Source organism: Mixophyes fleayi, unplaced genomic scaffold (assembly GCF_038048845.1).
Source record: "Mixophyes fleayi isolate aMixFle1 unplaced genomic scaffold, aMixFle1.hap1 Scaffold_122, whole genome shotgun sequence".
Taxonomy (NCBI): Eukaryota; Metazoa; Chordata; class Amphibia; order Anura; family Limnodynastidae; genus Mixophyes; species Mixophyes fleayi.
Window position 1 is genome coordinate 140,348 of NW_027445920.1, and position 12,503 is coordinate 152,850.

Below are 12,503 nucleotides of genomic sequence, written 5' to 3' on the forward strand. Positions count from 1 at the left end.
TCAAAGTATGCAGGCCCCCCAATATTTGTCTTGCTGCTCCCAGCTCCATTCTCATCCCACCTTTCTCCCAAACTAAGAATTTGTGCACAAGGATGTTGACCCATTTGTAGCCGTGGTATATGATAACGGGAAAAATTTAAACTAAATATACACATTAGTTCTTGGACCCTTTTACCATATCAAACCTTATACAAAGTATTCTATATATTTTACATCTGGTGTTGTAATTATGTAAGGCATACTGTTGGAAAAATCATGAAAAAAGTATAATTTTCCCTATTTAGCTCACTGTCCATATATATATTACAATGTAATATATACATGAAAAAAATAATAAAAGAAAAAAAAAAGATATCCCAGCATGTTTTAAAAAATTATTTAAAATGTTGCATTGACTGAAAAAAACCCAATGTAATTCCCATTTGAATTAACACAATGAAAAATGTGAAATTTGGCTTTATCATGAAGGGGGAAACCTTGCAATCTTGAAGTTCCAGAAGATAAACACAATATTTGCTCTGTCCCTTGCATTGAATTTCTTTATATATGTTTTTATTGCTCTCAATTAGGTTTGAATATATATAGTTGACATGTAACACAGTGTGTGAATAAAGTATTTTCATATTTAAACCAGGTAAAAAAAGTGGAAATAAAAACATTTTAAATATATCAGCAAAGTAAAAGTGTTTTAGCTCTTTTTTTAGTGAGTAGGTATAGAGTGGATTCCTGCTCTGTGTCAAGTGTAGGTTCATACTAAATAGTAGGTACCCTACACTCCATCCCTGTTAGGCAAAGGACTTGTTATAAATTTATTTTGCATGTTAACCCCATTGGCATCACATTGGCTAAGTGGTTAGCATTTCTGCCTCACTGCGCTGGGGTCTTGAGTTCAATTCCTGACCATGGCCTTATCTGTGTGGAGTTTGTATGTTCTCCCCGTGTTTGTGTGGGTTTCCTCCCACACTCCAAAAACATACTAGTAGGTTAATTGGCTGCTACAAAATTGACCCTAGTCTGTCTGTCTGTGTTATTGTCTGTGTGTATGTTAGGGAATTTAGATTGTAAGCTCCAATGGGGCAGGGACTGATGTGAGTGAGTTCTCTGTACAGCGCTGCAGAATCAGTGGCGCTATATAAATAAATGATGAGGGAGAACATATAAACTCCACACAGATAAGGTCATAGATGTAACTTGGGTCTCCCAGTGTGGACATTATAACACTAAATCCACTTGCAGTGTTGTACCCATCAACCATGCTACTAAGGGATGTGGTACTTGTTTAGTGCTTTCAGGTTAATTTAGACCTCTGATCTTTTACATTTGTTCAGAAGTAAAGAAAACAGAATTAAAATAGCATACAAACACCACAATGGAATATTTTAATAAATAAATTCTTTAGTACTTGTGTCTGTTTAGCTGATTGGTGGCCTTAAACCTTATTGTTACAGTATTGAAAATTGAAACTAAAGCTATTTTTTTCTTCAACCCTTCACCACACTAGGGGAAGGAGGCTATTCATCTCTTCTAGTTCCCCATTAGGGAACCCAGCACTTGGCTGAGACAAACGGATTGCACTAGGGTAGTGTGTCTAGATCAATACCTTGACCGCACAGATTGGAGGGGGTCCTGGTTTAGAGTTTTGCACTAGAGCACTTGACACTAGGATGGAGGATCATGTAATGGGGCTCCCACCACACCAGGACAGGTTATCACTATACTATGTTCCTGGCAACAGCTACACACTAGGATTGGAAGAACCCAGTCAGCAGACAGCTTTCATTCACAACAACCACATTGGATATCTCCTGCTGTATGTGAGTACGGGGATCCTGTTGAATACTAAGAATGGGGGGGGGGGTTCCATTCTTGGTTTCCATTTTCCCCACAAAAGTACTTTTATAGAATAAGTGGGAGAGGGGAATTAAGATATAATATGATTTAAAGTGGAAATCCCCCTTTTAGTCGTGGCGCTTTATACTCCCACATATTTTTCGCCCTCGGATTCTGGCGCTTATAAGTTCTATTTGCCTGCACATAGTAAGATGTTCAAGCAAATAGTCATGTCACATGAGAACTGATAGTGTATGAATGCTATATTTAAAATCTCAGGATTAGTGTGTCAGGAACATGTAATTTGCACCTTGTAAATGTAGGCAAATAGAACTTATAAAAGTCAATATGTGGGAAGATGAGGTATTTGTGTGCAACTAGCCAAAATGTTACCATGTTCATTACAATCAGTTTGTACAATATTTTATTGTTCTCATTTTTGCCTTTTGATTTTGTTTTTAAGATGATGAGAAAAATCCCAAAAAGCGCCCATATGTAGAAGTAAAGGTTAACAATGATGAAGATGAGGATGATGATTCATCTAAGAACTCTCCTGAGGAACCTCCACAGGTATTACGACAATTAACAACTTGCCTTTAAACTGTATGTTGTATAAATTAAATTGTCTCGCCAAATACTAAATACAGAGTAACAGACAAGGTAAGAGTCCAAAAGTAGATACAATGCTCAACAAAGATTATTAAATGATCTAAAATCTGATCCAAGTTTGCCTGTGGTGTCAAGTATATCTGGAAGCTCTTCAATTAGCTGGAGAGAATTGACACAGACCAAGTTCTGTATACAAGAAATATTCTCTGTTTAATGATACAAAGATACAAGTTTTTATAGCCTTCTGAGTATATGAATCCTACGTCATAAGCATACAATAGTCTATGGGATGCGCAGCTGATTATCTTTCTCACGTATTCTTGAGGTGTTAACTTTCTCCCCCTTCTGAGGACAGATGAGTTTATTGTTCTTATCGTCATCTCTTGTATGCCATGTCCAATGTCATGGGCACAACTCCCACACTACAAGCTGAAAATGTAACTACCTATTGTTCACATATCTTGATACATTCAGTTCTTTATGTCAGCTTAACCTCAAGGTCGTGGGCTAACATATTGTAAAACTGCATATCAGCAGAAAAATGAATAATCTCTTTTAGCAAATAATATTTCTATGCGAGTTACAAAAACGGCTGAACAAAAGGCTTTATGAGGCTTTAACAAAAAATCATATTTAACAAATGCTAATACCACTGGAAACATTTTTTTTTTTTTAATTATCTGTCATTAATTGTAGATTAGATACACTCTATTTTTTGTGTGTGTGAAATTGTTCTGGCTACGGGCAAATTTTACATCTGGCCAGGCCCAGAGTTGTCATTCTCTTGACATTCTCTTGACAGCGCTGGGGTTCCAAAAACCCAGATTATAAGGCTACATACAAGCATATGAGAGTACTGAAGAAAATGCATATCAAAGGCAAAAATGTGTTTTTACTTGTGTTTTTAATATTTTAGAGATGATCATATAGTTTGTAATGCAGTGAAACATGGCAAACGCACTGAAATGGAGTAATTAGCATTTCAAAAACCATTAATGCAGTGCAATTAAAAGTGTAAATGGGTATAGATGCACTTGGAATGATTTTTAGTGTGACATGCCTTAAAAAAGCATGTAAAACGCATAACTCCAAAAGCTAGTTAGTATGAACCCTAAAGCTAAAGAGCGCCAGGTCACCAAGGCGACTATAAAACACTTCCAGGCGACCTGTTTACAGGAAGCACTGGCTATCGTGGGTCCCCCTGCATCTTTCCTGTCCCGGCAACAGACGTTGCAAGGCTGTGCCAAATGTTTCACTGCCAGGGTGGTTACACTGGCGAGACAGACAGTATAGAAACAAATCATAATGAATCAGCAGCACTCTGATTTGTTACCAGTCTGTCACTCAAATACTGTACTGCAGAGCTCTTAGCCTCTCAAGAGAGACTACATGAAAGTCTCATGTTATGAGATTAATTAGCACCGCAGCAGCCACCTCGCTATATATAAAATGTAATGTTCTCTATGATGGAACACAGCACCCACAGTTTGGCTGGACAGCAAGACACCAAAAGAGGACTGTGGCTGTGCCCCATTGATCCCGGCAGATAAACCGAACAGCTGCCATATATTTCATCTTAAATAATAAATCCACTGTCTGTCATTTTGATTTGAAATAGAAAACGTTTCACTTAAACGGTCCTGTTTAAATGAGGAAATGTAGCTATGCATTTGTCCATCATCTCTCCAAATTATGATGGGTATTATTGGAAGGCCAGATTGTAAACAATACATATTTCTCTTTCCTGCCAGTGGGGGGCACTGCGAGACATTGGGGTATAGTAGGTGGACTGAAAGTTTAAGCACTTATAAACCTCTTTGTTCCTCCCACTCCTCCCCTACTAAGCCCCTCCTCTCCAGCTCAGACTTCAGTTGTTGTAAGTGCCTTAGGAGTTAGGTCACTTTCTGCGTAAGCTCTTGCTTACAACTTTTGTTAGAGAGTTTTTCAACTTTTATTGTGCAGCGCAGGGACCATTAAAGACCCAGGGAGTGAATAGCCAATCGGCTCCCTTCACTCTGGGTCCTTGCGGAGGAGAAAGCAGCCTAGTCTCTTTCATCCCTCGCATCTCTGCCGGCAATACCATCCCCTAGTTAGAAGGAGCAGAGCGGAGGAGCGGCTAATGTAAGCCTGACATATGCAGGCTCATAGCGCTGTTTCCATCGGGCGGGAGTGAAACTTCAAGCCTCTCCTCCCGACCTGAATCACTTGCCTGCAGTTCTCCTGGACAACGAGCGGTGAAGGGGACACGGCAGCGATTGCACTTCATAGAAGGCAATCTGCTAACCGGAGCGGCAGGGAGAACTGGGCACTTAATATTCTCCCTGCAACGCTGGAACAACGCAGCTGACCGCTATATATAGATGGTCTGTTCGCCTGCACATGAAGGCGGCTATTGACTGGGCGGTAGGATAGAATATCTTCCTCTTTCCTCTTGCATGCCTTGGCGGGCTTCACGGAGGGCAACCATTACAGGAGACACGCTGCACCGGGAGAGAACGCTCATCATGCCGACCTTCTGTGCCTCTACTGATGGGTATCGTTTTCAGTAAATGTGTTAACATTACTTACACGTTTTATGGCAGTTTAATTTTATTTTCTGACCTAAATTACACAGATTACAGAGCTGTGGCTCAACTGATATATACACTATTCTGATAACATAGTGTTGTGGGTTCAGTTACCCATAAGAGCTTATTTTGCAGTACTGGAGCATAATGTGTCTTATTTCAGGTTTTAACTGATAGACTTCGTTAAATATCCTGCTTTACATTCACTATTTATGCACATATATATGAATATATTTTCTTTTATATGTTGTCATATAAGGTACCCGCTGGTACATCTGATATGACTACTGTATTGCACATGTACCAAAATGATAACATACAAATTTATTCTGTGGCATTTTCCATCTAACCATTATGCATAAAAAGGAGGGGACTCCCAGGGGTCAGGGACCCTCTGGCATGTCTGCAAGAGATTATATAGAGGACCACACTCGGGTTTGTCTGTATTGCATTATATATATATTTACCAGAATGACGAGATTCAGTTTTATTCTGTGACACTTTACTTACCATTGTCTTATGTTTCAGACTGACTCGCTGGTATGGCTAAACTGCATTATATCTGTGCCAAATATATTGCTATATTTTCAATAGCTTAGCCCAGATGCTCTCTGTGCAGCTTGCGATACTGAGGCCTGTGAACGAGGTGCTCCCACTTCGGTGTCGGCAACTCTGGAGAAGCAGTCCAGGCAGAAATCACTAACAGCATCGATGGTCGAATGCACTAGGGTGTTGTTGGGGTCTGAAAAGGTACGTGAACAACCCCTTGTCTCTCGCTTCTACGCACACTCAGTTCACACAGATCATTTCTGTCGCAGGCACTTTCCCCCAGACATAAAAAGCTATGTTGGGGTCCTGATCTGTTCCCATCTAGACAGAAAAAACTTTTGTTTACCACCTATCAGGGGTAAGCATAATTTTGATTTCCAGGGTTGTTCAGTCAGAATCAGGATATGGGGTTCATCCCTCAACAGACGTTGGCTAGTTACATCTGGATTTACAGAGAAGAAACATTAACCCTGAAGATTCAACATCCATTCTCAGGATGTATATTTTCAGCTTAAGCATCAGACACACTTTAACCCTTGCAGAACTTGAGTTTGCGGTCCCATCCGCACCTCCTCAAAGGCTGGGCACGGTGTCTGACCGTTGGGCTAAGAGTCAAATAGACAATTATTACACAGGGCACAATTTCTTCTCTTATATTTTTCCTTCCCTGGAAAATAAGATGGAAAGAAACCTGTGGGATTAACATCCCTTGTGACTCGTATATTCTCTTATTCAACTATCCCTACGCAGGGCAGGCGCCCAGAGTAGGTTTTTGACTTTCGGAAAGTATAACATAGCCTCCACTCAACTTATCTTACAGCTGCCAGCATGTTTTACACCCTACAGGGTCATAGCTGGGTTGTGAAATAGGCCATTCAGCCATGGCAGAGTACTTAGCCATAGGTATACTGAAGGACGTTCCAAGAACGGTGCTGCTCATTTTGGCAGTGCTACAGTGTAGCCAAAAAGGGGGCCTCTGAGAGTAAGAGTACATCTCTTCCCGTCAGCTCCACTAGGCACGTCAAGGGCGGACTTAAACCCTTCTTTCATTTCCTGTCCCAGGGTCGGAGGGCCCAATCTGGTAGTCACTACTTGGCTCCCATAGGAGCATATAGTACCTGCACAGACGTAGTTAGGGAAGGGGCCTATATACCTGGTGGTAGTCCCGGAGGTTGGTGTAGTCTATTCCAACCTCTTCCTAGTCTACAATCGGATCCTTTGAAGCTGGCAGTACTTCAACAGGCAGTCCACTTTCTCTTGTTTCGGAGGTTATCTCTGCGCACAGTCATTGCAGGCAGTGAACAAAGGAGTTCCTGGCCTCAGTATACATCATGTAGGTATTTTTACATGTACCAGTTAAGAAGGAGGCACTGGTGTCGCTCTTGCTTTGGTGGGACAGAGATTTCTGTTCCGGCTCAGAATCCTGCCTTTTCATTCCGTGCAGAGTCTAGATAGTTCCCCTCCCTATTGCCACAGCAGATATGTGTATTAGACCTCAGCTTCTAGACTGGGTCCCACAGGTTCTCCCTTCCGCAGGAAAGGGGCCCCCCACTTCAGTGCAGGGATATGATACGGAGAGGGGTTCTCTCTTCGCAGTGGCATTAAGTTACTGGTATACAGGGTACCAATGTTCAGAATTCAGATAAATGCATACTCCTCTCTCAACATTCCTAGAGGAAGATTCCCCAGAAAGAACCTGGTTCACCGGTTATTGGACTCGCAAATCATCACTCTGCCCGAACCTATGGGTCGAATCTCTCTCAGTAGTTAGCCACATAATCAGGAGTGAGGTCAATCGTTCTCCAGATCCTGAACCCCTGTCCGAACAGGCTCTAGTCTGTTACCTGGAGGCAAATTAATAGAATCCTTAGAGTTCCAGGGTGTTTTGGATCTCACCAAGAAGACTATTGTTTTAATCAGGTGCTCAGGGTTCACAGGATGTGGCGCCAGGACCATTAGGTCCTAATTGGGAAACCCCTAAACAATAGGTCAGATAGGCCACGGCTGTTGCATTTCTGGAGTATCACGGGGGAACTCGTGGCTTGAGAGCAGTGGAACAGACGACCGGGTTATAGCCTGAGCAACGTGTCAGGTTCCCACACTTAAGTCCATTATCCCGACATGAAAAGGTGGAAGGCCGTGAACCTCAGTAGACAGGCAATTAACCAAGACAAATGGTCTCTCTATGGAAATGTCCGTTGCCCACCTGGGGGAGTATTGGGGCTACTTCAGATTTTGCCCCAGGGCGTTCATACTGATTTATCAGGTCACTCCGTTACTACTCTTAATCTAGATACCCTTAAGTGGAATTCTCCGGTACCAGGATGCTTCTTAAAGCTTTGGTCTGGTGTACCTGTCGCTCCCACTTCCCAGGTATCCAGGGGAGCTAAGAAATGTCTAACACAGTACGGCTTCCAGCTGTCCTGGGGCCCTTCATTTTCCACCCAGTGTATGGTTCGCAGGCTCTGGTGGCGACACCTTCCTTCCACCTACCTCTGTGGCCAGATCTGAACAGTCGTGGGCCTCCTTCTGTCTCTCTTTATATCGTCTAACTTGTGGCTTTGGAAGACTCTAGCCTTCGGGCCAGAGGTTCTTCGCAGGGAGCTGCTTAGTACCATGGATAGAGGGCAGTTTTCCTCATCCGTTTTCAGAGATCTGGAAACAGTAAGCGTTTGGTGCGAGTCCTGCAGTGTTTACACGTCTCAGGGCTGGCTTTATAGGTTGCTTTCTTTCGCAACCTAACTCTGATAGCCGCCTACCTTACCACAAGGTGCTGCTCCCAGTGCTCTACATATATTTCAGCAGCGGGTTGCAGGATCTTGATATCTTTAAGCCTTTCTTCAAGGGGTCTCTGCCAGTTAGAGCTAAGCCTTGAAATCTAGTCCAGGTGATCTGAACACTTGGTTTGACCACTTTTTACTTACTGACTCTGAAATATATGCTTATCCCAGGGTAGGGGTGGTCACTTGCATATCGCCCTGCTTGCAGGAGTACAGTGCCGGTAGTGTGCAATGCACTCCCACATTCTACTTTTCCAGTAGAGGAGAGAAGTGCGTTCGCTCCGGCCAATATTGGTTCAGACAATAGAATCTGCATTATATATGACTCGGGAGCTTGGGGTCAAGCATTCGGTTATTCTTCCTCCGTTGCGTGTTACGCTTTTCGTCGGCTGGATATGGGTTGTGCTCTTCAGTACCAAATCAACGACAGAGTCTTTAGCCGGGAGACTAGGTTTTCTTCGTCATTTCGGATGCTCAATAGCGGCCCTGGTCAGTTTCCAGACTGTCTCAGGCCTACTACATCCCTTCCACCATTCTGCCGGATGTTCGCGCTCCGTTTTCCATTTCTGGTGACTTTACATTTACCTCACCAGAATGGTTGGTGTTTCTTGGACGACAGGTCACGGTGCTTCGGTAAAGCAGTGGTACAGAAGGGCAACAAATGGTATTAAAGAAAGTACCTCGGCGCTAGAACAGTGGATTGTAAACAGGTGTTTAATGGTATACAACAGAAGAACGTGGTCTAGCCAGACCCATGCAACAAGTGACAACAGGGATAAATGTGGTAAACGCATATAATCACATAGTGAACGGAGTCACAATAGGCATGATAACAATAAAATGCACAGGGGTCCATAATATCAATAACCGGTGTAAACAGCCGGATAGTCCTGGAGGATTTGCATATCCTCCTCTGAATGGAAATCCTCCACTAGGTGCAGATAAATCCTTTAATAAATGCGAGTGTAGTTTACAGTTCGTATTCCCACAATAAGTGAATAATATCCGTTTCGGCTTGATTCACAGATATGAAAAGACTGTGGACTTACATTTGCGAAGAAGGGATCAGCTCCTGATGTCTCCTGTTGGTACAGAAAAGTCCTCTCCGATATGTGTGTAAATGGTAAAGTGCTGATAGGCTGGATTCCATTGGTATGCGCAGAGCATCGCTGGCGTCCCAGCTGTTTTTTGTGGATGTACACTCGTAACAGTGTACTGCAGCGCTGCGAATCCACGAAAATGCTCAGTGTGGTTAACGGGCAAGGAACTCCAATATCCGTTCTAGTGTAGGAAGGGCAACACCTCTATCTTCTACAGAGTTTCTTGGTTGCATGGTTTGACATCCGCTGATGCAAGCTTTGCCTGCAGTTTGTTGCGTGCACCTGTTCCAGAGCAATACCTCCCTTGAGGAAGCTTTGGTATATCCCCAATGTCTCGCAGTGCCCCCCAATGGCAGGAAAGAGAAAATAAGATTTTAACTCACTGTAAAATCCATTTCTCTGACTCCATTGGGGGGCACTGCGCACCCTCCCTTGCTCTGAAAGTAGTGCTGTTCTTGGTGCTATTTTCTATATTGCTTCTCCTTTCTTCCTGGCTTGGTTATACAAAACTGAAGTCTGAGCTGGAGAGGAGGGGCTTAGTAGGGGTGGAGTGGGAGGAACAAACAAGTTTATAAGTGCCTAAACTTCCAGTCCACCTACTATACCCCAATGTCTCGCAGTGCCCCCCAATGGAGTCAGAGAAATGGATTTTACGGTGAGTAAAAATCTTATTATTGCTGGATAAAGGAAGAACAACTGTGCAGTCTAATATACAGCTTAGAAAAGGACCATTTATACTGAAAATTATTCTGTATGACTTTCTGAGTCAAACAACAAGAATAACTTGTGCATATAATAATGAAAAAATAAACCCTGCTCACCAATAAGATGTATATATGAGTGTTTCCATTGGATTTATTTTGAGCTTATTTCTGACAATTTATTACAACAGAATGTAACATGGGTCATAACATCAGTGGTGGGAAAGAAGTGAGGCTGTCTGCTGAGACCAGAAGCTTGGCAGGCTAATAGCAATAATAGAGCTATTACCACTCATAATGTAAATGCTTGCAGACCAGTTGTCAAAGTGGATATCTGTACAATTATGTGTGTTCTCTGGATATCATCTAAAACTCATTAGTAAAATACTATGGCAGTTGGTGGTCTGGTGCTTTGCAATGGTACATTGCTTACAAACAACTAATGTAAGCTTCTACATTTCATTATGTTTTTTTAGCTTTTGCTTATGTTTGTGCATAAGAAAGCAATGAATTTTAATAGCCTAAATTTACTTTATTTATATTTTTATTTCTGTTGTAACATTTTCACGTTAAAGGGTTAGTGTGACAGGATGGACCGCCTATGCCACCCTGCCTGTTGTTGCTGGGTATTGGCTGGGCTTACTTTGCCACCGTACCCTTTCGTTATCCCAAATGCGCCCTCTTGAAGCAGTAGGAGGGGCTTACAAATGCTGACACCACTGGACTCCTTACCGGCATTCAGTGTTGGGTTTCTTGTGGGTAACTGACGCTTCAAGTGTACCCTGTTACTAGTGTACCTGGGCTGGTACTCCTGACCTTTTACTATGGATCAGGGTTGCTGTGAATGGATCCCCCCTGGCCTATCGCACTGACCAGAGCTGCAGGGTAGCAGCCAGAGCGGTGGTACCGGAAAAGCTGGGTCCAAACCTCAGAAACAGCCAGGAGCGGATTAGATTTTGGGTCTTATCTGTAGATCACAGGATTTGCAGCATGGAACGATATTTTCAAGCAGGTCTTTGAAGCAAATGATGTTTATTTGCTCTTCACTGGTTAAAGTTACCAGTGATCAGGTCAGATGAAATCAGAAGATCAATTTTTCAATACAAGCCAGTGCTTTTTATTCAGTTTGGACACAGCCTCAAAGGGTAAGAAAGCCCCATTGAAGTCTGAGCTATTTTTAGAATCAAGATGTCATGTGTTTACACAAACATGGATTTACATGCATTGCAAAGCCTACCATATTTACACTTATCTATGAAATTCTAGAAATGCTGTGATGTCCTGCATCTGGTTTTCAGACGCAGAAAATCTAGGAGCCAGTTTTAATTAAACCTTCCTGCCTTCAATGTTGGAGCTTCACACATCAAAAGATCTAATTAACATATGGGCCCTTTCTTCAGACAGTTCAGAATACACATTCCAACAGAACGTCACAAACCCCAAACAAGCCGTTTCTCCATATCACAATGCATAAAAGACTTCCATCCACAAAGGCTTATTGTATGTATCGGATTAATACCTTAAGAAATAATACATTTCCCTTAGAAAGGATAAAACAGAAAAAAACTAATTTTCTTCCCCTGGTCTCAGAAAATAAAAATTGCCCTTACCAAAATATACACAATATCAAAAATAAGTGCATGCGCAATTATATAAATAAGCGCCCTGCGCTAATTCCTTTAAATAAGTTTGTACCATAAGTTATTTATAAGTGATCCAGTCACAATTATAATTCTTGATTCTCGTAGAGACTTGGAAATTAGCAGCTGTTCAGAAATCTAGGTAGATATGCTCCTCAATTTCAGGCTTGACTTCCGTCTGATGATTGCATAAGGTGATGTGACGAGGCGATTCAATTTTAAACATAGTGGGCCTGGGTCATTAAGGAGCGTATACCATGAACGCCTGCATATCATCAGCACAAAATACACTGTGCACACTCTAAACCAGACGATGCGCAATAGAACGCAGCCATGTCCAAGTCATCTCCGAGCACAAAGACACGTGCTACAGCCAACAATTTAAGGGAGTGAACAGGGTGGGGAATGGGTCGGATTCACGTAGGCAATATACAGTAAGGGCGTTCCCGTGCAACCACATTCAAGTCAAACTCAGGTGCAAACAGAAGTACCCTGATTTTCTGCAGTATCTCTTGCTCCAACTGGGAGGCTAGTTTAAGTTCCGAATAGTAGTGCTGCCGGCTGAGTACGTATGCAAAAACGTGTTTCAGGCGCAACTGTAAAAATGTATTTTAAGAACAGCAGACGTTAAGAACAGCCTAATAAATGTTTTTCCAAGGGAAAAAATATACATAAAAAGAATTTTTCATAAATGGCTATATCATTAATTATTTTATTTTAAAAAAAA

The 12,503-nt window shown here is 42.2% G+C and overlaps 1 protein-coding gene across 1 annotated transcript in view; it reads left to right on the forward strand.

Annotated features, from left to right (window-relative positions):
- Nucleotides 1-12,503, forward strand: part of RPRD1A (regulation of nuclear pre-mRNA domain containing 1A) — a 136,617-nt gene that overhangs the window by 85,248 nt on the left and 38,866 nt on the right. Inside the window, exon 4 of the mRNA XM_075193991.1 lies at nucleotides 2,294-2,400. Coding sequence (XP_075050092.1) covers nucleotides 2,294-2,400 — 107 coding nt within the window. The remainder of the gene's footprint in view (nucleotides 1-2,293; nucleotides 2,401-12,503) is intronic.